Raw genomic sequence first — 23,246 nt, forward strand, 5'->3', positions numbered from 1 at the left:
GTTGGCTGGGTTATTTCAATGAGAGGGCAGGTTAAGAGGCTTTATTTGTTGCTGCAGCTTTTGAGAGACAGTCATATTGAGCGATAAAAAAAAAAATCACGAACTTTTATGAATCATGAATCATAAAAGCCAGTATTTATTGACCATCCCAAATTAATCTTGTGGAGGTGACGGTAAGCTACCTTCTTGAATTATTGCACACATCAGAATACGGCGGTTCGGTAATGTTGCTGGGGTGTGATTTCCCATGGTTAGACATAGTGACAGAAGTGAGGAGCAAAACTGGTAGGAGAGTGAACTGGGGTCTTGCCTTCCGCGTCCTCCTCCTTCGGCTGTGGGAGGCACCCCCTGGGGCACAAGGTGGACGGGTTTGTTGGTTCGCTGGAGGCCATAAAGCAGCCTGGGGCTCGCCTGGTTTGGGCTCTGCACCATAAGACCTAGAGTGCAGACTGGACTTTGGAATGGCACCAAAATGTGGTGCCTCTTGCATGCAGTCTCTGTGGACCATTTCTGTACATTTGGATAATCAGGGATTGTGCTTACGTATGGCAATGCTTTACTGAACTGCATGAACAAAAATAATTTCATGTGTGGTTGCACACGTGACAATAAAGCACCATTGATCATTGACCATGAAAAAATGTTGATATAGTTGCCATTAAGAATGGCATTTGACTGGTAGGAGTACTGAAGATAGTTATGCTCCCAAATACCTCTAGCTTTTGTCTTTCCTTTCCACAACCTGCTATTTTCTAAACAAAATGTGCTGGTTACATTACTGATTTTGTTATTGTAATTGCTTTTTATTTCAAATGGTGGGTTTGAACCCCTGTCTCTGGATCATTTGGCCAGACTTTTGAATGTTGAGTAAATATAATTTCGCACCCGAAGGCTTTGAAGCTCAAATGATAAGTTAACAATGTCACTTTAAGGAGAGCTATATTTTCTGTTTTAAAGGTCCTATGTTGGTGGAAGTACAAAATACAAGACACCACCTGATCAAATCTTGTTTGCATTTTAATTACAAAGGAAAACGTTAAAATATTCAAAATGAACAAAGTTTAATATTCAGTGAATACTGTCAAAGAAGATCAATTGTAAACCTGGATGACAAAATATTAAAATATTCACTCTCTTGCTGTTAATGCTTGCTTTTATGGAGGTACTTGTTGTACAGTACAAAATGATTTAGTTAAGGAACTTTCATAAACAGGAATTCTTGCTGACTTAAAATACATAGTTATTCTGAGTTGAGGAGAACACTTAATACAATGGTAAGATAGGTATGGCTCCAGTTTGCTTTAAAAACCTTCTCTTCGAAGCTACTGTTTCGTGCCAGGACAGGAGTGAGGGAAGACTCCTCGGAGATCAAAAGCTCTGCTGAAGTCAAAGGCCTCTGTCTGTTGGTTTTTTGTCAGCTTGACGTTCCTCATGCAACCTTGGAATGATTTCTGAATGGTCAGGCAATTCTGCTTCACATTAGCTGTTGGAACAGGTAAACATGCACGTGTTACCGTAGGCTTCTACAGCCGAAAAACGGACACAAATATACTTGCTTCAAAGGCTTTCATTTACTGTATTAAGCATTACAGTGAATATTTAAAAAGCTGTCACGAGTTTGAAATTGTTTATATACTTGAAGCAATTAACACTGAAAGCGAGATATTTTTAGTATCATGCACCATCGGACAGAGAATATATCAACCTGGTATTCTGGCACCTGTGTCTATCCACTGCTGAAGGAATACACATATACACATTGGACAGGGATTGAAATGCTATTAGTCTATGTTTTCCATTCAATGTTTGAGCAGTCCGCCAACATTTATAAGAAAGTAAGAGGATAACATCGTCAGGCAACTGACAGCTCAAGGTCACATAAGAACTCAAAAAATGGAAGCGTGAAGAGTCTATTCTATTCCTTGTGTCGGCTCACCCACTCAATAAAATTATGTCTGACCTTTTAACTGCTGCACCTTCTCCAACCTCATCTACTATAACCGCTGTTCCAGGAGTCAACTTCCTTACCATGCGCAGGCTCGGCGATCATTTTGCTGAACACCTCCATTCAGTCTGTCTTAACCCATCTGATCTCCCAGTGGCTCAGCACTTTAACTGCCTCCTCCCATTCCCAATCTGACCTTTCTGTCCTGGGCCTCCTCAATTGTCAGAATGAGGCACAACGCAAATTGGAGGAACAGCACCTCATATTTTGCTTGGGTTGTTTACACCCCAGCGGTATGAACATTGATTTCTCTAACTTCAGATAGGCCTTGCTTTCCCTCTCACTCCATCCCCTTTCCCTTCCCAGTTCACCCACTAGTCTTACTGTGTCTGCCTACATTCTATCTTTGTCCCGCCCCCTTCCATGACATTAGCGATTTCATGCGCGATGTCTCGACCTGAAACATCGCACATTCCTTTTCTTCAGAGATGCTGCCTCACCCGCTGAGTAACTCCAGCATTTTGTGTCCACCTTCCCTTTTAACTAAATCCAACGTACTGGACTAACACCATATTCTTTGATTCACTTATCTAAAACAATCTACTGTTAACATAGAACATACAACAGTATAGCATAGGACCGGCCCTTTGGCCCACAAAGTTTGAGCAGAACATGATACCAAGTTAAATCTATTTGGCCTGCCTGTACATTATCCATATTCTGCACTTCCATATGCCTATCTAAAAGCCTCTTAAACACCACCAGCGCATCTGCTTCCACTACCATCCCTTGCAATGTGTTCTAGGACCCCATCAGTAAAGAATCGGCCCTGCATATCTCCATTAAGCTTTCCCCCTCTCATCTTAGAGCTATGCCCTGTAGTTTTTGACATTTCCACCCTGGGAAAAAAAGGTTCTGACTCTGACGTTGTGTCTTAATTCACTGCACTCTCACTGAAGACATTTCTCCTCAGCTCTGTCCTGAATGGCCTTTATCCCTCATTCTGGGGCAGCACCTCTTCAATAATGAACATAATGGCAGAGTTGTGTTGACCCCGTGCAACTTTCTGTGAGAAAAGGGAGGGGAGCACAGGGTGTAGGGAATGTACTGGCTATTTTAGTTTGTGTGGCAGTATTGAAAAAGTAAATGCACTCTTGACCAGCCTAACCTCCTGCTGGCAACACAAATAAACAGGATTTATCATGGGGGGCCCACACGCACACGGACACACACACACGGGGATAAACACACACATATATAAATATTCTCTAATATTTGCCAATACTAAACTTTATTTATTTATTTTTATGTTGTCAACTGACTTTTCAACTCATAATTTTATGTTGGAAAGCACTCACAAACCTGTCAACAAGGCCCCAGCAATATGCTCATAGTGTTGTTCTTTCTGTCTGCAGATCCTGTTCCCATTATTAGCCACGTAAACCAATACCACTGTGTCTGCCAATGGAGTGCTTCTTGTAATTTAGATGGGTGGATACATTAAGAACCGAGCTACCTTCAGGTGAAGTTCATAAGTCATAGGAGCAGAATTAGGCCATTCGGCTCATCGAGTCTACTGCACCATTCAATCATGGCTGAGCTTTCATTCCATCTTAACCCCCTTCTCCTGCATTCTCCCCAAAACTCTTGACAACTTTACTAATCAAGAATCTGTCAATCTCCACTTTAAAAATATCCAATGATGTTCTCCACAGCCGTCTGTGGCAATGAATTCTACAGATTTTGACTAAAGAAATTCCATTCTCCGACTAAAGAAATTCCTTCTCATCTCCTTTCTAAATGTATGTTCTTTCATTCTGAGGTTGTGCCTTCTGGTCTTAGACTCTCCACATGCACTGTACCCAGGCCTTTCACTATTCGGTAATATTAAAAATTATTGTTGTATTTGTTTCAAAGCTGAAAGAGAATGGGGGTAGCAGAGTGATGTTACTTCCATAGGTTCCTCTTGAAGCCTCTTGTAACAGGCTTGAACTGTTCTTAAGAACCATAGGACACATAGGATTAAGGTGAGCGGGGAAAGATTTAATAGGACCCTGAGGGACAACTTTTTTTAAACAAGCGTGATAAGTATATGGAACAAGCTGCCAGAGGAGGCAGTTGGACTCCCAGGTCCTATCACAACATTTGTTGCGGAAGATTGTTCCCGATGTTGGGGAAGTCCAGGACAAGGGGTCACAGCTTAAGGATAAGGGGGAAATCCTTTAAAACCGAGATGAGAAGAACTTTTTTCACACAGAGAGTGGTGAATCTCTGGAACTCTCTGCCACAGAGGGTAGTTGAGGCCAGTTCATTGGCTATATTTAAGAGGGAGTTAGATGTGGCCCTTGTGGCTAAGGGGATCAGGGGGTATGGAGAGAAGGCAGGTACGGGATACTGAGTTGGATGATCAGCCATGATCATGTTGAATGGCGGTGCAGGCTCGAAGGGCCGAATGGCCTACTCCTGCACCTAATTTCTATGTTTCTATGTTTCTATTTAAAAAATATTTGGACGGGTACATTGCTTACGGTAAGGCTTATTTAATTTAACTGTTCAAGCTTAGGTTGTTTTAACGAATACCAAATGATGAAAAGACTACCACTGTTAAACAATCTTGCAACTTGTCTTATTTGGAAATCCCATTTCTAATGTACTCAATGGTGTTGGTTCTGATCTCGATACAATCATAGCATTGTTATAGTAAAGAAGGAGGCCATTTGGCCATCAAGTTGATGCTAACTCTTGGAAGGTTCCCATTACCTTGCCCTTTCTCCACACACCAACCGTTTTTTTCTCTCTGACATGCTTATCCAATTTGAAAGTAGTTTGGAACTGGGTATCACAGTGACACAGCGGTAGAGTTGCTGTCTTGCAATGCCAGAGACTGTGGATGCTGTCTGTATGTACGTTCTCCCTGTGACCTACGTGGGTTTTCTCTGGGTGATCCGGTTTCCTCCCACATTCCAAAGACATACAAGATTGTTGGCTAATTGGCTTGGTATAATTGTAAATTGTCCAAGGGGGTAGGATAGTGTTAATGTACGGGGATCGCTGGTTGGCATGCACTCGGTGTGCCGAAGAGCTTAACTCAAAATTGATTGCATTTATGTGATGACAATATTCATACCATTAATTTGCTGAGAAAAAGTAACTGGAGAAATCATTTTGCAAAGAATACATACCTGGATAGCCACCCACGTAGATTGGATCATTAGTTTCTGCTGAGGTCGAATGTATGTGAGGATTATCAACCTGCACAGTAACTCCATCCACAGTCAGTGCAATACGATGTTTGCTCTTATTGGCTCGAAGTTTATGCCACTTGCCATTGCACAGCTGGCTTGCATCTTTGGGCTCATATCTGACAGTAATTCTCCCAGCTCCGTTATTTACGTGGAACAGGACCTGGTAGGGAAGAGGTATGAACTGTTAAAGAGAATTCCTTGCACCAGGCCTAAACCTAACCCTAATTTTTTACCCAAAAATAAGGCACGGAAATCTAACTGCGTCTTGGAGGCCGAAGATTAGGTTGTTAGTCCAGAAAGATAGAATTGGCTATCACTCATTGCTGGCCGCTGATGAGAAGCGGCTGTAAAGTGGGAGGCGGCTGTAAAAGGCCAGGGTCGCTGGGGAGGGAGAGTTCCTTTCACAGCGTGTGGGGAGTCTGGCCCGGGTCAGCCCAGGCAGGAGCATTGAGAAGAAGGGGTCGGGGATCATGCCAGCAACTCACTCGCTCACCGCTGCCACGCCGCTCCGGGTGTGGAGCCACCGCATTGTAGCCGGGGAGAGAAGTAGCTCGGGTGGCTGCGAGTGGGCGCCAGGACCGTACAGCAGAACTGGCCGCCACCACAGTGCCTTCCCCCAGCCCGCTCAACTCTGGCAGTGCTCTCCGTCTGAACACTCTCCTGCCGCTCGTCGGCCTCGTTCATGTCAGCCACTTCCCGCAAATCCTTAAATTCCCACTGCCGTCGGGAGCGGGACAGCTCAAGAGCAAAGATCATAGAGCAGAGCGGGTCAGCGGGCGATGGATAACAGGAGTTACTTAGGCTTACTCCTGTGTCAGCGCCAGTAACCTCAATTGGTCCCTTTAACTAGTATTGTCATTCAATAAGATCACAACTGATTCAACTTGTCCCGGTGTGCTCCTGTTATTCCCACCATCTCTTCACCTGCTGTCACCCTCCACCCCCCCACTCATTCAGTCATTCAGAATGGAGGAGATCTGGAAGTTTGTATCATATTTATACTTTCAGCATGAGCTTTTAGATTGGATCAAGTCTTGATACGACAGGAAATACAAAATGGAGAAATTGATCCACAGGTGTTAGATGTTGATCCTTCAGAGGTTGGTTAGCAATTTATCATTATTTCAAAGGTCATTATTCCAAAGGTCTGACCTGACAATTCATTCAAGCTCCTTACATATTGTGCACAGCCCAGCAAGCATAGATCCCTTTCAGTGAGCCTATAGTGGTTGTACCTGGCAGCAGGCCATATTTACATACTACATGTGTAGGTTACAATGAATAGGTACAAAACATAGGAGAGAAACTCCTTAACCGGGGGTGCCTGGATAATAGCATGGAGTCCAACTATCAGAAAAGTTGACAGGCTTAAAATCTTACTATGAATCATGCAGAAATTGAATCAACCTGCCCTAATCTGAAGGATATATGCTGTAATGGTGTTTTCTCTCATGGATAAAGTTCTCTTCGTCCCACTAATACATAATTTGGGCTGCGGTCAATAAGACAAAGCATTATAACAGGATGTAAAAATACAGGTTCAGGAACCAGCCACGGAGTCCTCCTCTGGACTGTCCCTCTGGTAAGTTTTTGTTTATGTACAGTCAAAGGGGACATGGCCAATATGCTCCAATATGCTGCCTGGTGTAAACTGGCACTGAAGGCAAGTTGCCCATTTGAATCATAAAAGTTATGCAGCATTGAAACAAGACCAGGTTGCCTACTTGAGTTAGTTCCATTTGGCCAATATCTCTCCAATTATTTTCCCATCCATGTATCTGTCTAAATGTCTTTTATATACTGGGAATATCCAGGGAAAAGAGCCTATAAAATTGCTCCTTATCACCTAAGCTGCCCAGGTGATTCAGCAAGTGTATGAATATTGATTTCTCTAACTTCAAGTAACCCTCGTTCTCTAACCCTCCCCCAACCAAGTCGCACCAGCTTCTCGTATTCACCCAACAAACAGCTAACAATGGCCTGTTTCCTTTATCATCGTTACTTTTTTGCATGTTTTTCATTCATTGTTCTTTATCTCTCTACATCATCATGTATATCTCTCGTTTCCCTTTTCCCCGACTAGTCTGAAAAAGTGTCTCGACCCAAAACGTCACCCATTCTTTCTCTCCAGAGATGCTGCCTGTCCCGCTGAGTTACTCCAGCTTTTTGTGTCTAGCTTTGATTCAGCAACACCCTTAGTGAATCTTTTCTGTACTCTTTCCAGTTGATAACATGCTTCCTATAGCTAACTACATGTGCTGATCTCAAGTGCCTGTCTACTGCACATGGTCCACTGAATAAATCTGAAGCAGGAAGACATGTTTTCTTTCGCACCTTGCCATCTACGATCTCCAGGCCAATGGCGTCAATCCTGGCACTGCTGATGCCAAGCAGCACGCCATTCCTGGATGTGCTGCGGAACTCAAATGCAACAATTAAGTCTGACCTCACTTTGTAACCTTCTTTGACTGCAAATAAAAAACACAAAACAGCGTTTAGTCCATTGTTCAGAAGTCTCAAATGAGACGTATTACTGTGGCAAAAGAAAACACAGTTTGCTAATCTGTCCACACAAAGAGCCAGAGAACAGTGACTCAATATAACTCTCCACCTCTTCTCCTCCATTGGTGGGTTAAGTTCCACTATGAAATGGTCCATCACAAACAGGATCTTTGACATCATGAACACATCAACCAATGAGTACCAATATCCACCAATCCTATGTTGATCCCCTTCTATCCGCTCCACAGCTCCATACAACCCACCTACACACCAGAGCAAATACATGTTTCTTTAGTTTAGTTTATTGTCACGTATTCTGAGGTACAGTGAAAAGCTTTTTATTGAATGCTAATCAGTCGGCGGAAAGACTATACATGATTACAATCAATCCGTCCACAGTGTAGATACATGCCTAATTGCTAAATGGACTAAATTCTGTTACTATGTGTTATGGTCTTATGGTAATGTGGGACGAAATTGCCACATTACCATAAGGCGACTATTTGCATGCTAGTCACCGAAGCAGATTTACAATCACATATTACAATTACTCCACACTCTTCAATCTCTGTTCCTACCGCAAATCTTCTTACTTTAACTATGATATTCCCTAATCATGTATCTTTACACTGTAAATGACTCGATTGTAATCATGTATAGTCTTTCCACTGACTGGATGGCACTCAACAAAAGCTTTTCAATGTACCTCGGTACAGGTGACAATAAACTAAACTGTAAATTGCAGTGTCTGGAAGAAGCCCAGACAGTCTCACAGCCTGCACCTGCAGTCAACATTGAACCTGGATCACGGGGAGCTGTGGGGAAGCAGCTCTCCACAACTGTCTTGGCAAATTTTGTTTGCTTTTGAATTAATTCACTCACAGGGTATAAACATTGATGTCCATCCTAACCTGAACTTAGTGGTCAGCGTGGCCATTTCAAAGGAGTGTTAATATATTGACCACATTTTCATGGTAATGCGAGTGGCACAAGTACAGGAAACGTCTTTCCCACAAGGCTCTGGTGAAGACGTGGGCTTTAGCAACAATTCTATGTTTTGACCGTCACTGTTACTGATAACACCTTCTTAATTCCAGATTTATTTTATTGAATTTCAATTTCTCAGTTGCTATTTGGGATTTGAACTAATGGCTCTGCATCATTCGCAGTCGCAGTGCAGCACAGAGCATCAAAGTGGTAACGTTTGTACTCACTGCTGTACTGGCAGCATCGGGTCCCTAGCATTGAGGGGTGGCACAGTGGCAAAGCAATAGAGCTGCAGCCTCACAGCACCAGGTTCAACCCTGACTACGGGTGCATTCTCCCTGTGACCGCGTGGGTTTCCTCCAGGTGCACTGGCTTCCTCCCACACTCCAAAGACGTGTGGATTGTAGGTTAATTGACCACTGTCTTGGTCCCTAGAATGTTGTATATAACTAGTGTACAGTGATTGTTGGTCGGCACAGACTTGGTGGGCTGATGAGCCTGTTTCCATGCTGTATCTCTATAACTAAACTGAAAATCTCTCATAATTACTGGCCAAGCGACATCACCCATTGTGCATCCATGCAGCAGGAGTGGAACATTCTGCTCGTCCCTCTCCTTAAGTATCTATTACAATGCGGAAACAGGCCCTTCGGCCCAGCTTGCCCATGCCGCCCAAGATACCCATCTACACTAGTCCTATCTGCCTGCGTTTACCCCATATCCCTCTAAACCTTTCCTATCCATGTACCTGTCCAAATGTCTTTTAATTGCTGTCAAATAACCTGCCTCAGCAACCTTTTCCGGCAGCTCATTCTATATACCCGTGTGAAAATGTTGCCTCCATTTTCCTCCACAGATGTTGCCTGATGCTCTGAATTCCTCCAACAGTTTGTTTTTAAAGCAGGATTTAATGCCCATGTACATTGCCCTCAGAAAGACTGTTTCTTCCCCTGTTCTTTCCAAATTACATAACCGCCTTAGGATAATTAGAGAACATGAGGACCTGTGCAAGATTCAAATGAGTTTAATCGTGGATCTCATTTATGGGGCCCTTCACATATACCCTTGTAAGCTGAATAGAACTTCTTCACCGTGCTGGAGTAACGCCAGTGTGGCACGGTGGTGCAGCGGTAGAGTTGCTGCCTTACAGCTCTTGCAGCTCCGGAGACCCAGGTTCGATCCTGACAACCGGTGATGTCTGTACGGAGTTTGTACGTTCTCATTATGACCACGCGGGTTTCCTCCGAGTTCTTCAGTTTCCTCCCACACTCCAAAGATGTACAGATATGTAGGTTAAATGGCTTGGTTTATGGGTAAAAAATTGTCCCTAGTGTGTATAGGATAGTTTTAATGTGTGAGGATCGCTGCTTGGAGCGGACCCTGTGGTGCGAAGGGCCTGTTTCCATGCTGTATCACTAAACTCAACTAAGCGAATCAGGCAGCATCTCTGAAGAAGTTGAATGGGTGATGTTTCGGGTCGGGCCCTTCTCAGTCAGGCCGGCTCAACTTCCATGCTGATCAGCGATCACCTGTACACCATAGGGACCATTTTACAGAAGCCAATTAATTTACAAACCCGCACGTCTTTGGAATGTGGGAGGAAACCGGAGGATCCGGACTAACCCCATGCGGTCACATGGAGAACGTACAAACTGTACACAGACAGCACCCGAGTATGTGAGGCAGCAACTCTCCTGCTACGCCACAATGCCACCCCATCCTTTTGGGTCAACCAGCATCTGCAGTTCCTTGATTCTAAACAGAACTTCTTCACATTGAATGTTATTTACCCAGTGCAGCAAATCCAGTGCCATCAAAGAACGAGCCCTCCTGGATGGCAGCGTAACATCTGCTCACTGCAAGGATAGAGACCGGCCTTTCCATGTCTACGGGTTTGTTGTTCAAGGTCACACCGCCAAGACAAGCAGGAACACTGTGTGTTGCCTGAGGAACATAGAAACCCAAAACATACAGACAATGAGATGAAAGTGTAATAATTCACATCAGATTGAAACTGCTTGAGCTGTTGCTCATTTAATGGGATTTAATGCTTTCTACAATGTTGCATTAATGTGGTTTAACTTGGACCAGGCAGAGACAATTGCAATGGGATTCTTTGATTATATTTTCCAATTGCTGAAATTTCAAATGATAATAAGTACCAGGCTTTGCTGGATCCCTCTGGGGGTTTATTCTGAGGCTTGATCAGGCTGCTTTGAATAAATGGGTAAACCACTGCTTAACATCAATGCTTTGAGTGCTCAGCATTTATGTCCAAATCAAGACAAATGTCCTCAATTGAACCCAGTCTTGACTAAACAGGCTGCCCATAAAGCAATTAGAATATTTACAGAAGCAGTCACAGATGGCCTAATGTCCATGAGCACTTAAGCACTGCTTTAACAGTATTACATATGAGGCCATGTATTCCTGGCCGAGGGAATGCTACAGGGGGAAGGTTTAATACATTAGTAAAGAGACATTTTCAACTTGCCTGTATTTGCTCAGTTGCACTCCAGGAGCCAACATGCAAATCTGCTTACATGCAAGTTAGCCTTAACCAGCCATTAAATACTGCCAGACTATTACAAGTCTATCTCTAAAGCACCATACAAGAAATAGTTAAGGGCCTGTCCCACTTGGGCGTTATATGCGCGTCATTTACGCAACATCATTTACGCGACATTGTTTACGGGTCGTGACGCGCGTATGGCATGCATTACGCATGCATGGCGCGTGGTGAGACCCGGTGGCGTAGGCAGTGACATGCGGTTGCGTGCGGCGCCCCAGGATTTTGGGATTCACAAAATCTTCGTGCGCCACCTGCGTGACGCGCAAATGACGCCCAAGTGGGACAGGCCCTTTACTGTACGTTGTGGAGAGTTATCATAATGGACAGTAACTATTTGCCACAGCTTCTTCAAATGTATCTCAAAGCCATTGGAAACAGGAGGTCACTGTGAACTCATTTGCCCCACTGTCTGGCAAGTGTATTATTTTATTGTCACTGGAATCTCCAACTCAACAGCACAGTGTCTTAGCTACCAAGCCTGCAGATACTCTAAAGGATGCTTCATTGCTGTCTACTCAGGAACAATTTTGCCCACACTATGTCTGAAGGAAGATAACCTTCAACTCCTGCATTACTTTGCATAGCTTTTGTCTACACTTACTGGAAAATTAAAAAAAAAAGGGTTTTCAAAACCTTTCAAAAGATTGTACGGCAAAATTGGTCACATTGATGGATGAAAGAAGACACAAAGTGTTTAAGTAACTTAGCGGGTCAGGCAGCATCTCTGGAGAAATGTCCAGACCCAAAACTTTGCCCTTCCAAATTCTCTGGGATTGCTGCCTGGCCCGCTGAGTTTCTCCAGCATTCTGTGTCTATCTCTAGAGAACATAGTTAGGTGATATTTCAGGTCAGGACCCTTCTTCAGACTGGAGAATGGTCCCAACTTGAAAGGTCACCTATCTGCATTCCCCAGAGATACTGCCTGACTCGCTGAGGTACTCCAACACTTTTTTTCTGTAAACCAGCACCTTTAGTTCCTTGCTTCTATATGCAGATGGATGGTGTGTTACTGTCCTCTTCCACTTCACTCAAATTCCCCTCATGGAGATATGGGTGAGGTGGGGAAATAACAAAGTCCATGGGGATTTCAAAACACCCACTGGAATTCTGACGGGAATCTTCAGGAATGGGTAAATACTTTGGCAGTTAACAGAGTATCCATCTGCAACTGGTGTAGGGAGGGGAAAAGCTGATGGTCTGTTAGGTTGATGGTCGACAGATGGTGTTGACCAAGCCTTGGACCCAGCTGGCTAGGACTGGGGATAGACACAAAATGCTGGAGTAACTGAGTGAGTCAGGCAGCATCTCTGGAGAAAAGGAAAACGTGACGTTTCGGGTCGAGACTGGGGCCTGGATATCAGATCAAGGATAAAACTGATTCTTATTTTTAATCTTAGAAGATGAGATTTCCTTTTGAGCAGGAACAAGATTGGCTGCACACACAGTGTGCTGTAACAGTTAAGTGGATCAATTTGCTTCCCTGTGCTGAGTTTTCCAGATTGGGAAGTTATCTTGGGTTCGGGCAAACACTTCAACCTGTGGCCGTAAGTGCACGAGGCAAACCTTCAACACCTAGATAATTACATCCATCTACCCCTCATATTAATGCTGTTCTGAACTTCATATATCTCAAGTGGATTCACTAGCTGCAACCCAGGTGCTGTCAGGGTTGGTGGTTGTGGCAGATACAATAGTAGCATTTAGGAGATTTTTGGATAGGCATATGAATATGCAGCGAATGGTGGGATGTGGATTATGTGCAGTTGGTTAAGAGAACGTCTTGGTATCATGTTCGGCACAGACATTAAGGCCAACTGGCCTGTTCTTGCGCTGTACTGTTCTATGTTCTATGCAAGTATCTGACCGCATTAGTGCAGAGCGACTAACTGATCTCTTTATATCTGAGAATTAGACAGTATTTTGTTCATCTCAGTTTTGTGCTAATTTTTACTGAAGCTTCAAGTTTACAAATATAAACAGAAAATAGGAAGATATTTTTATTAACATGGTTTGCTGTCCTGGAATCCTGTTTTCATTTCCTGCACGGATCTGCTACATCCTTCATTAAGAAGAGAACAGCATAGAATGAAGATAATTCAATGGATGCTGATAATGTTATTTCCTTAATATGTGGTGAGGGACATTTTACTCTCCTCCCTTCCCCTTCCATAAGTGATTCATATTCCAAGTCACAGCGATCCAGCAGTCATAGACAGAGAGTCAGGCTGGAAACAGGCCCTTCAGTCAACACGTCCATGCTAACCTACAGTATATGCTCCACGTAACCTAGTCCCATTTGCATGCGTTTGGTCCATAAACGTCTAAACCTTTCTTGGCTGAGAAGGACCTCTAAACTCAGAGCTCAAGATGAGCGAAATTCAGATGGTATTATATGATTGTGCAATCCTAATTCGGACATTCGATGCTTATGCTGCTTAGTTTAGTTTAGTTCAATGCTGCAGGTCTCATCGCTAAATCAAAGCAGCTCTCCAAATCAACGACCTTTGTTAGACTTTAGAGATACAGCGCGGAAACAGGCCCTTCGGGCTACTGAGTCTGCGCCAACCAGCGATCCCTGTACACTGGCACAATCTTGCACACTAGGAACAATTTATAATCTTAACCAAAGCCAATTAACCTACACAACTGCATGTCTTTGAAGTGTGGGAGGAAACCAGAGCACCCAGAGAAAACCCACAAGGAGAACGTGCAAACTCTGCACGAACAGCACTTGTAATCAGGATCGTACCCGGGTGTTTGGCACTGTAAGAGAGCAACTCTACTGCTGTGCCACCGTGCAGCTGTTATTTAGGCAATTGTTCATTTGCTCGAGAGGCAAATGAGGTTTTGAGACTATTGCTCAATTGTATATTGGTTGGGATGGAAATGTTGGGCTGAGGGACCTCTTTACAAGCTGTATGATGCTATTCTGAAAAACATTTATTTAGACATTGGGCTAGAATTATTTGGTTCTAACTAATATAATGAAAGTAGCAATGCCCTCCCCACACAAATACCAGTGAAATTATTATTTTCATTGATAAATCTCTACACCAGAAACGTCAACTGCATAGAAATTATGTCCTCATTCATTTTTCTTCAAGGAGCTGTTTCCTCCCACACTCCAAAGATGTACAGGTTTGTAGGTTAATTGGCTTCAGTAAAGATTGTAAATTGTGCCTAGTATGTAGGATAGTGCTCGTGTACGGGGATCGCTGTCGGCACGGACTAGGTGGGCCGAAGGGCCTGTTTTCACGCTGTATCTCTCTAAACTCTTAGATGACCATTCAGCCCAATGGACTGTGCAACACTTCCATCAGAGTAGAAAGCAGACTTATAGAAATGGTCTGCTGGGTCCTCGCACAGACCAATGGGCTGAATGGTCTTCTGGTGTGTTGTGACTATTATGTAAAATCACGATCAATCCTGTTAAGGAAAAAGTTTTATCAAAAAAGTAGTTAAGGTGAAGAAAAACCAACAGCAACGTCAGTGGAGACCTGAAATTTGAACTGCTTTTCTCTCCACTGCTTGACGTCCTCAGTATTGTGAAGGACAAACCTCTACCCATCTGGAATGTAGATGAGTGATTTTAATTTAGCTCTATTTACTAGACCCCAAATTTTAATGCACCCTTCCAGTAAAGCATTTATTAAATAACCAAACACGAATAAAAAAGTGAGAAAACATCCCAAAGGTAAACAAAACGTAAAAACATTCAGGGCCTGATTAGAACATTTGTACATGGTTCGTCATGGGAAATGTTAATATATTTGGCAATAAATATATTGGCCAGTTAATATATATATATTGAACACTGTTTCTCAATTTTACCAGGTTGTATCTGTGCAGGGGAAGCATGCTGGCAAAAAGACATTGGAGTTATTCTTACATTTCCTATTTTCCTAGCTTTGTAATCGAGTGGCAAGCCTCCAAGGTATAACTTTCCTTCCACTTCCAATGAGTCGCCATCAGCCAGAGTAGATCTGGATTCCTTCCCATCCACCGTTATCACGCCGCGACGCTTTGCATATTCGGTTTTTACCTTTAAAGTGAGATATAGAAAAAAAAGTATAAAGCAGTTGAACTTAAGACATCTAATTCCATTGGCAACAGTTGTGAAACACTGATCTGTTTATATTTCAGATACGATAGAGGCATTTAGAGGGGTCTATCAGCATGGGTACAGAGTTCCTTGGACGTGCCATTACAGATTGGCACTGTAGCAAAGACTAATGTGTAAAGGTAGATAAGGTGGTCAAGACATTGTTGATTTTCATGAGTCAGAGTATTAAAGTAAAGAAGTTGGGAGGTGATGTTACAAACACGGGTAGCTGGGACTAGTGTAGATGGGGCATGCTGGTCGGCATGGGCAGGTTGGGCTGAAGGGCCTATTACAACTTCATGTAAGAGGCTTTTGGATAGGCATATGAATTGTAGTGTATGGAGGGATAAAGATCACATGCAGACAGAGGAGATTAGTTCAACTTGGCATCATGTTCGGCACAGACATGGGGGGTTGAAGGGACTTTTCCTGTGCTGCACTGTGCTGTGTTTTCAACAACTATTCTATTTTGCCTTTGAATAACAGAACTGTTTCCTTTCATAGATTAAGTGAAAGGGATTTTTTAATAATTGATTTATAGCTTTACAACTGATTGCTTTCCCAATGATTTGGTTGTTCACTAGGTCTAATTATAGCTGGCCCCTTTTTTACCATCAATAAGATCACTGCTCAGAGAAGTACAATTGCTGATGTCACCTGATGTCCTAAAACAGCTTGTGTTATTCTTCCAGCTCTAGCACAGCAGGTTTCAGGGTACAGCAGGTTTCCAATGAGGTTTAACACCCAGAGAGGTATAAGCACAAAAGCCTAATCAATGACAGCCGCTGTCAGCAGGGTCATACCCTGGCACCAGGATCTGTGAACCCCGTCTGGAGTGGGTGCCTAGTCATCCAAGACTCGACCCTGAGGACAGGGAAACGGAGAGAAGATGGAGGGTGTCGGTGAAGGTGGACGCAGGAACAAGGGCCGGCAAAAAGAATCGGGGGCCTGGCCTCCCATCGCCTCCTCATGGGGCCCAAAGGCTGAACGAGGATGGGTGAGGAGAGGGACGATGGTTCGCTGGACGATCTGGATGAAGGTGACGGCTGCAATGGGCCTTGATGGCCAGCTGCAGCTGGGACTTTGCAAATGGTGCCTAAACTTGGCGACTCTTATATGTGGGCTTGGTGGGCCACTGCTATACATTCTATACTGAATCAGGGACTGTACTTGCTTATGGCAATAATCTTACTGTTCACTATACAAAAGAGGAATTTCACTGTACCTTGGTACACATGATAATAATAATGATATTAAATCATTGATGGTGGTGGACGCATAGAAATCTTGTATGACGAGTGTAAAGTTTACATATAATAAGTTTTATTTTATTGATATGAATATAATCAAGATAGCTGATTTCCACATGGTTCTGTTGCTTTTTTGCCAATCTTCATTGGAAGAGCTATTAATACACGAAGACTGAAAGTTGGCTAACGTTGTGCTTTATTTAAGGCGGCTGCGAGAACAGACCAGGGAGCCCCAGGCCAGTGAGCCTGCTATCAGTGATGGGTCACAGTTGGTGAAGAGGATTCTGAGAGACAGAAAGTATTTGCATTTGAATGGACAAAAGGACCGATTAGGGATGGTCGACATGGCTTAGTAAGTGAGAAATTGTATCTCGCAAATTTCTTCATCACCCTGCCTACCTGTGTTGCCACTTTCAAGGAACCATATTGACGTGTACCCCTCATTCTCTCTGTTCTACAACACTTTCCAGGGTTCTGCCATTTGTTGTGCAAGTCCTGCCCTGGTCTAACTTCCCAAAGCGTAACACTTAGCTTTTGCCTGGGTTAAGTTAAATTTGCCATTCGTTAGCCTACTTTCCGAAATTAATATAGATCCTGCTGTAATCTTGGATAGCTTTCTTCAGTGTGCACTATTTCGTCAATTTTGGTGTCATCCGCAAACTTACTAACCACGCCACCTACGTTCTCATCGAATCACTAATATAGAAACAAGCACCGATCCCTATGGCACACTGTAGGTAGCTGGTCCCATGCCTCCAATCTGAAAACAGTCCTCCACTACCACCTTCATACCTATTACCAAGCCAATCTTCCAAACAGCTCACACTGAATCCCAAGAGATCTTGAATAGTGAATGAGGAGAGGGAGTTTCCACTAATGGGAGGGTCTAGGAATCAGTAAAAAGGAAGGCAAACACAATGCTAGCATTTATTTCAAGAGGACTAGAATACATAAACAGCGATGAAATGTTGAGGCTCTATAAGGCACTGGTCAGTCCACATTTGGAGTATTACGAGCAATTTTGGGCCCCATATCTGAGGAAGGATGTGCTGGTGCTGGTGCTAGAGAGGGTCCAGAGGAGGGTTAGGAGAATTGGTCCCAGGAATGAGTGGGTTAACATACGATGAGCATTTGACGGCACTGGGCTTTAGAAGGATGTCTTTAGAAGGATGGGGGGGGGGGGGGACCTCGTTGAAACTTACCGAATAGTGAAAGGCCTGGATAGATGGCGAGGATGTTTCCACTAGAGGGAGAGTCTAGGACCAGAGGCCATAGCCGCAGAACCAAAGGAGGAATTTCTTGAGTCAGATGGTGGTGAATCTCTGGTGTTCATTATCACAGAAGGCTGTGGCAGCTGTCAATGGATATTTTTAAGGAATGTCAGATTCTTGATTGGTAAGGATGTCAGGGGTAATGGAGGGGAATGGAGTTGAGGGGGAAAGATAGATCAGCCATGAGTGAATGGTGGAGTAGACTTGATGGGCCGAATGGCTTAATTCTGCTCCAACAACTTATTTAACTTTCTGAACCAGCTTACTACACAGGACCTTGTCAAAGTTCTAAATGACCAAAGTCTAAATTCCTTGGAGATCGTCCAGCCATGTCAATCCCTTGGTCACCCCTTCATAAAACTCAAAAAAAATTGCGAGGCGTAATTTCCTTTGCACAAAGCAAGGCTGAACTGCCTTTCCAATTGCAGGTAGATCCTGCTTCTCAAGACAATTTATCGCCCCATTTGGTTTCCAAGAAAGATCACAATTAATGCATGGAATTACACGTCATTTGCTACTAGTACTTGGCAGGTTAAATATTAAAATTAAAAATTAATCTTCTAACATGTAAAAGTCCCACTGAACAATTTCAGTTGAATTAATTTGGGAGGTATGCAGAAAATCAGGAGGCACCTGGCACTGGGCAAAGGTGAATCTTCACTGACGTACTGTGTACCTTGGTAGGACTTTCACCTGCCTTTTACAGAAGGGTGGCAGAGTGACGCAGTGGTAGAGTTGCTGCCTTACAGCGCCAGAGACACGGGTTCAATCCTGACTACAGAGTCTGTCTGTATGGAGCTTGTACGTTCTCCCTGTGACTGCGTGGGTTTTCTCTGGGTGCTCCGGTTTCCTCCCACACTCCAAAGATGTGCAGGTTTGTAGGGTAATTGGCTTTTGTAAATTCTCCTTAGTGTGTGGGATAGAACTAGTGTACGGGGCGATTGCTGGTCAGTGCAGACTTGTTGGGCTGAAGGGCCTGTTTCCACGCTGCATCTTGAAAGTAAACTAAACTAAACTCGCGGCAGAGTGGACATTACGCTATCTGTTTTCTCAATCATGTGAAGGTTAAATTGAAATGTCTTTTACATTGCAACTTACATGTAAATGGAGACAAAACTTGGAGGGATACAGCAGATCTAGCTGAAGTGACCGCAGTCTTAACTAAGTGACTTACTGAATGCCACTGGCCATCATTAATGGGATTTGGCATAACAGCCACTGTTGTGCCTCTCCCAAGGTTAAAGAGGAAATGCAGTCGGCCCATCCAAAGCTGAAGGGCTGCGTAGTCAATCTGGTTTTGATGGGCCATGTAGTACAGCAGTCCGCTGGAGGCATATGTTCTGATGTTCAGCTGGAGAGTAAATCTGAGCAAAATGGGAAACACAGTCATCAGTTTTAAAGTAACCGCAGTCTTTCGATTACACACAGCTTTGGTCCAGATCTGGAATGAATGTTGATTCCTAGAACATGAAATTCATATGAGAATTGTTGCTGCAGAATCCTTTAAGCTGGTTTTTATTTATGATTTTTTAAATATAAAAACCACAACTGTGGAAAACGCTTCAATACAAAACATCGAAAACATGAGACTGTCACCATATTGTTTAAATTAAACACATCTTCAATTGATCCCCAGCTAGATATTAATGGTAGTGAGTGATATGCTGAACCATCAGAAACATAGAAAATAGGTGCAGGAGGAGGCCATTTGGCCCTTCGAGCCACCACCACCATTCAATATGATCATGGCTGATCATCCAAAATCAGTATCCCGTTCCGGCGTTTTCCCCATATCTCTTGATTCATTTAGCCCTAAGAGCTAAATCTAACTCTCTCTCAGATTAGAGTGTGGTGGTCTATGTGACTGTTGTCACTAATGGTTCACAGTGTCGCATGGATGCCCTTTTTATAGCTGCCAGATTTAATTTACCTCTAAGCAATCTAGCATGGTCATGAAGGCACAATGCAATATGCAGGAGCAAACTCAGTGGGACAACAAGAGGTGCCTTCATAATGATACAGCACCCAGCAAACCTGCTATCCCAAGAATCTATATAGTGAATCTTTGCAGCACTCCCTCAATAGCAAGTCCAAGCTATCACAGGGACAGAGACCAAAAATGCAGCAAAATACTTCTTTACATGCTGGAAGATATATTTACTTCTATACTCAAATGCCCACATAATAAAGTTCAACATATACAAATTGGAGCAGGAGGCCATATTTCCCTTCTGGACTGCTCACTATTCAACATGGCCATTCAAAGTTCCATTAGCTTTCCTAATTGTTTGCTGCAACTGCATGTTGATTTTCAGTGAGTTTTTATGTACAAGGATAGACACAAAAAGCTGGAGTAATTCAACAGGTCAGAACATTTCTGGAGAAAAGGAATAGGTGTCGTTTCGGGGCGAGACCCTTGTTCAGACGGGTCATGGGGTACCCAGACAATGATACCCAGGTTCCTTTAAACATCAACCCAACTAAATCTCTCCATTTGAAAAATATTCTTCTGTTCTATGCACCAAGGTGGATAGTTTCAAAAACTCAGCAGGACTGGCAGCATCTCTGGAGAGAAGGAATGGGTGACACTTCTAAAGAAGGGTCTTGACCTGAAACATCACCCATTCCTTCTCTCCAGAGATGTTGCCTGTCCCGCTGAGTTACTCCAGCATTTTGTGTCTACCTTCGATTTAAACCAGCATCTGCAGTTCTTTCCTATACAAGGTGGATAGTTTCAGTTTTTCATATGATGTTCCATCACATTCATACCCACTCCCTCAGCCTCCCTGAAGCCTCTTTTCATCTTCTTCCCTTCTCACAATCCCATTTGGATTTTCAACAACAAGCGTGAAAATATGAAATTTGGTTCCACAGCTAAACTAGTTTAGTTTATTGTCACGTGTACCGAGGTACAGTGAAGAATGTTGTTGTTGCATGCTATCCAGTCAGCGAAAAGTCTATACATGATTACAACCAAGCCGTCCACAGTGTATAGATAGGGCATAAAGGGAATAACGGTTAATGCAAGATAAAAGACTTGGACAGGTTGGGGCAGTGGGCAGATGCATGGCAGATGAAGTTTAATGCAGATAAATGTGAGGTTATCCACTTTGGTAGCAAAAACAGGAAGGCAGATTACTATCTAAATGGCGTCAATTTGGGAAAAGGGGAAGTACAACGGGATATGGGGGTCCTTGTACATCAGTCTATGAAAATAAGCATGCAGGTACAGCTGGCAGTGAAGAAAGCGAATGGCATGTTGGCCTTTATAACAAGAGGAATCGAATATCGGAGCAAAGAGGTCCTTCTGCAATTGTACAGAGCCCTAGTGAGACCACACCTGGAGTATTGTGTGCAGTTTTGGTCCCCTAATTTGAGGAAGGACATTCTTGCTGATTGATGGTACTGTCTGCATGAAGTTTTTTTTGTTCTCCCCATAATCTGTGTGGGTTTTCTCCAGGTGCTCTGGTTTCCTCCCACGCTCCAAAGACGTACAGGTTTGTAGGTTAATTGGCTTCGGTAAAATTGTAAATTGTCCCTAGTATGTGTGTGTGTGTGTGTAGGATAGTGCTAGTGTACGGGGATTGCTGGTTGGTGCAGACTCATTGGGCTGAAGTGCCTGTTTCCATGCTGTATCTCTAAACTAAACTAATCTAAAAATTCCAGGTCCCAGAAGCAATGCTGGGTTTTTTTCAAGGAAGAAGCCAAAATGTTAAAGATTTTAAATCTGCCTCAAATTGGACCTTGTAGTCCATTCTCATGAAGCAGTTCAGCCAGCTGGAGGTTTGAACAGAGTGGGTATTTCCATTTTGACAACCTTTGTCAGTTCATTGGGTAGAGCTTGGGTAGTGTGATGCAGAGAGAGGAATGTGCAGATCCCAATCAGTACGGTGCCTTTCTTAGCCATCTTTCAAGAAGCAGAAGTGTCCACTTCCATTTCGACCAGCGTGCTGCTTGCCGCTCAGCTATCACTAACATCCATCCCACATCTTCCCCCAGCCCCATCCCTCCACCTGGGGATTTCCTCCACAACTACTGTTTCACTTCTGGTGATTTCCCATTCCCTACCTCTCTGGTTGGCCATCAATCAGCTTTGATGTTGTGTGGGAAACCTGTTGAGAAGTCATTTAAAAGCCTCGCCTACAGTAAATGTCCAAGACATCTGCAAAAAAGCTCCCACAAGCACCACTGTGATAATCTGTTATTATTGTTTCTGAAGGAGGCGAGAGACAAAACAAGGAACTACCCACCTGTTAACCTGACCTCAGCACAGGAATCTATTGTGTAGGGTCTAATGACAGATCCCCTTGAAACCAATAATGGGATTTAGCAGAGGGACACAAGGAACTGCAGATGCTGGAATCTTGAGCAAAACACAAGGAATTCAGCAGTTTAGGTCAGGCAGTGTCTGTGGAGTGAAATTATAATATTGAACAGTAGGTATGGTCTTATGGAAGAAAATATATATTTGACCTAATCTACTGTAGAACTTTGAGAATGTAACTCATAGACGAGAGAAGTGAGAACCAGTGGACATGGTGTATTTGGATTTTCAAAAGCTTTTCAATCAGGTCCCACACAGGAGATTGGTGTTGGCATTGGTTCATTAATGTCACGTGAAACGAGATACAGTTGAAAACTTTGTTTTGCATGGTATCTAGGCAAATCATACCACATGTGAGTTCATTCATACTGTACATTAGCAAAACAAGTAGTGCAAAAAGTGAAAGGAAATAGAGTGCAGAATATAGTGTTACGGATGGAAGTGAACACAATTGGATAATAGGGAATTGAAGGTAACGTACTGATATGGATTCAGAATTTGTTATTGAACAGAAGGGAACAAATTGGAATATACAGATCGTTCTTATGTTGGCAGGGTGTGACTTTCAGCTCTGTAGAATGTTTAGGCCACCGCTATTCTTTGAAAACGCATATCTCCATACAGGAACAGTTGCTTCCAGCTGTTATCAGGCAACTGAACCATCCTACAACCAACTAGAAAGCAGTCCTGACTCCATCTACCTCATTAGAGAACCTCGGACCATCTTTAATCAGACTTTAGACAATAGACAATAGGTGCAGAAGTAGGCCATTTGACCCTTCGAGCCAGCACCGCCATTCAATGTGATCTTGGCTGATCATCCACAATCAGTACCCCGTTCCTGCCTTCTCCCCATATCCGCTGCCTCTGCTATTTTTAAGAGCCCTATCTAGCTCTCTCTTGAAAGCATCCAGAGAACCTGCCTCTGATGCAGAGAATTCCACAGACCTGGTATTGAGACTCACCACTTTCTGTGAGAAAAAGTGTTTCCTCGTCTCCGTTCTAAATGGCTTACTCCTTATTCTTAAACTGTGGCCCCTGGTCCTGG

At 43.4% G+C, this 23,246-nt stretch overlaps 1 protein-coding gene across 1 annotated transcript in view; it reads right to left on the bottom strand.

Annotated features, from left to right (window-relative positions):
• Positions 1-999: 999 nt before the first annotated feature.
• The window catches only part of lama1 (laminin, alpha 1), a 273,548-nt gene continuing 251,301 nt past the window's right edge, over positions 1,000-23,246 (bottom strand). The window contains exons 58-63 of the mRNA XM_055633912.1: positions 19,049-19,238; positions 15,141-15,293; positions 10,470-10,623; positions 7,525-7,658; positions 5,128-5,350; positions 1,000-1,483 (exon numbers count right to left, since the gene is read on the bottom strand). Of these exons, the coding sequence (XP_055489887.1) occupies positions 1,323-1,483; positions 5,128-5,350; positions 7,525-7,658; positions 10,470-10,623; positions 15,141-15,293; positions 19,049-19,238 (1,015 nt within the window). The 3' untranslated portion in view covers positions 1,000-1,322. The remainder of the gene's footprint in view (positions 1,484-5,127; positions 5,351-7,524; positions 7,659-10,469; positions 10,624-15,140; positions 15,294-19,048; positions 19,239-23,246) is intronic.

Source organism: Leucoraja erinacea, chromosome 4 (genome assembly GCF_028641065.1).
Source record: "Leucoraja erinacea ecotype New England chromosome 4, Leri_hhj_1, whole genome shotgun sequence".
Classification (NCBI taxonomy): Eukaryota; Metazoa; Chordata; class Chondrichthyes; order Rajiformes; family Rajidae; genus Leucoraja; species Leucoraja erinaceus.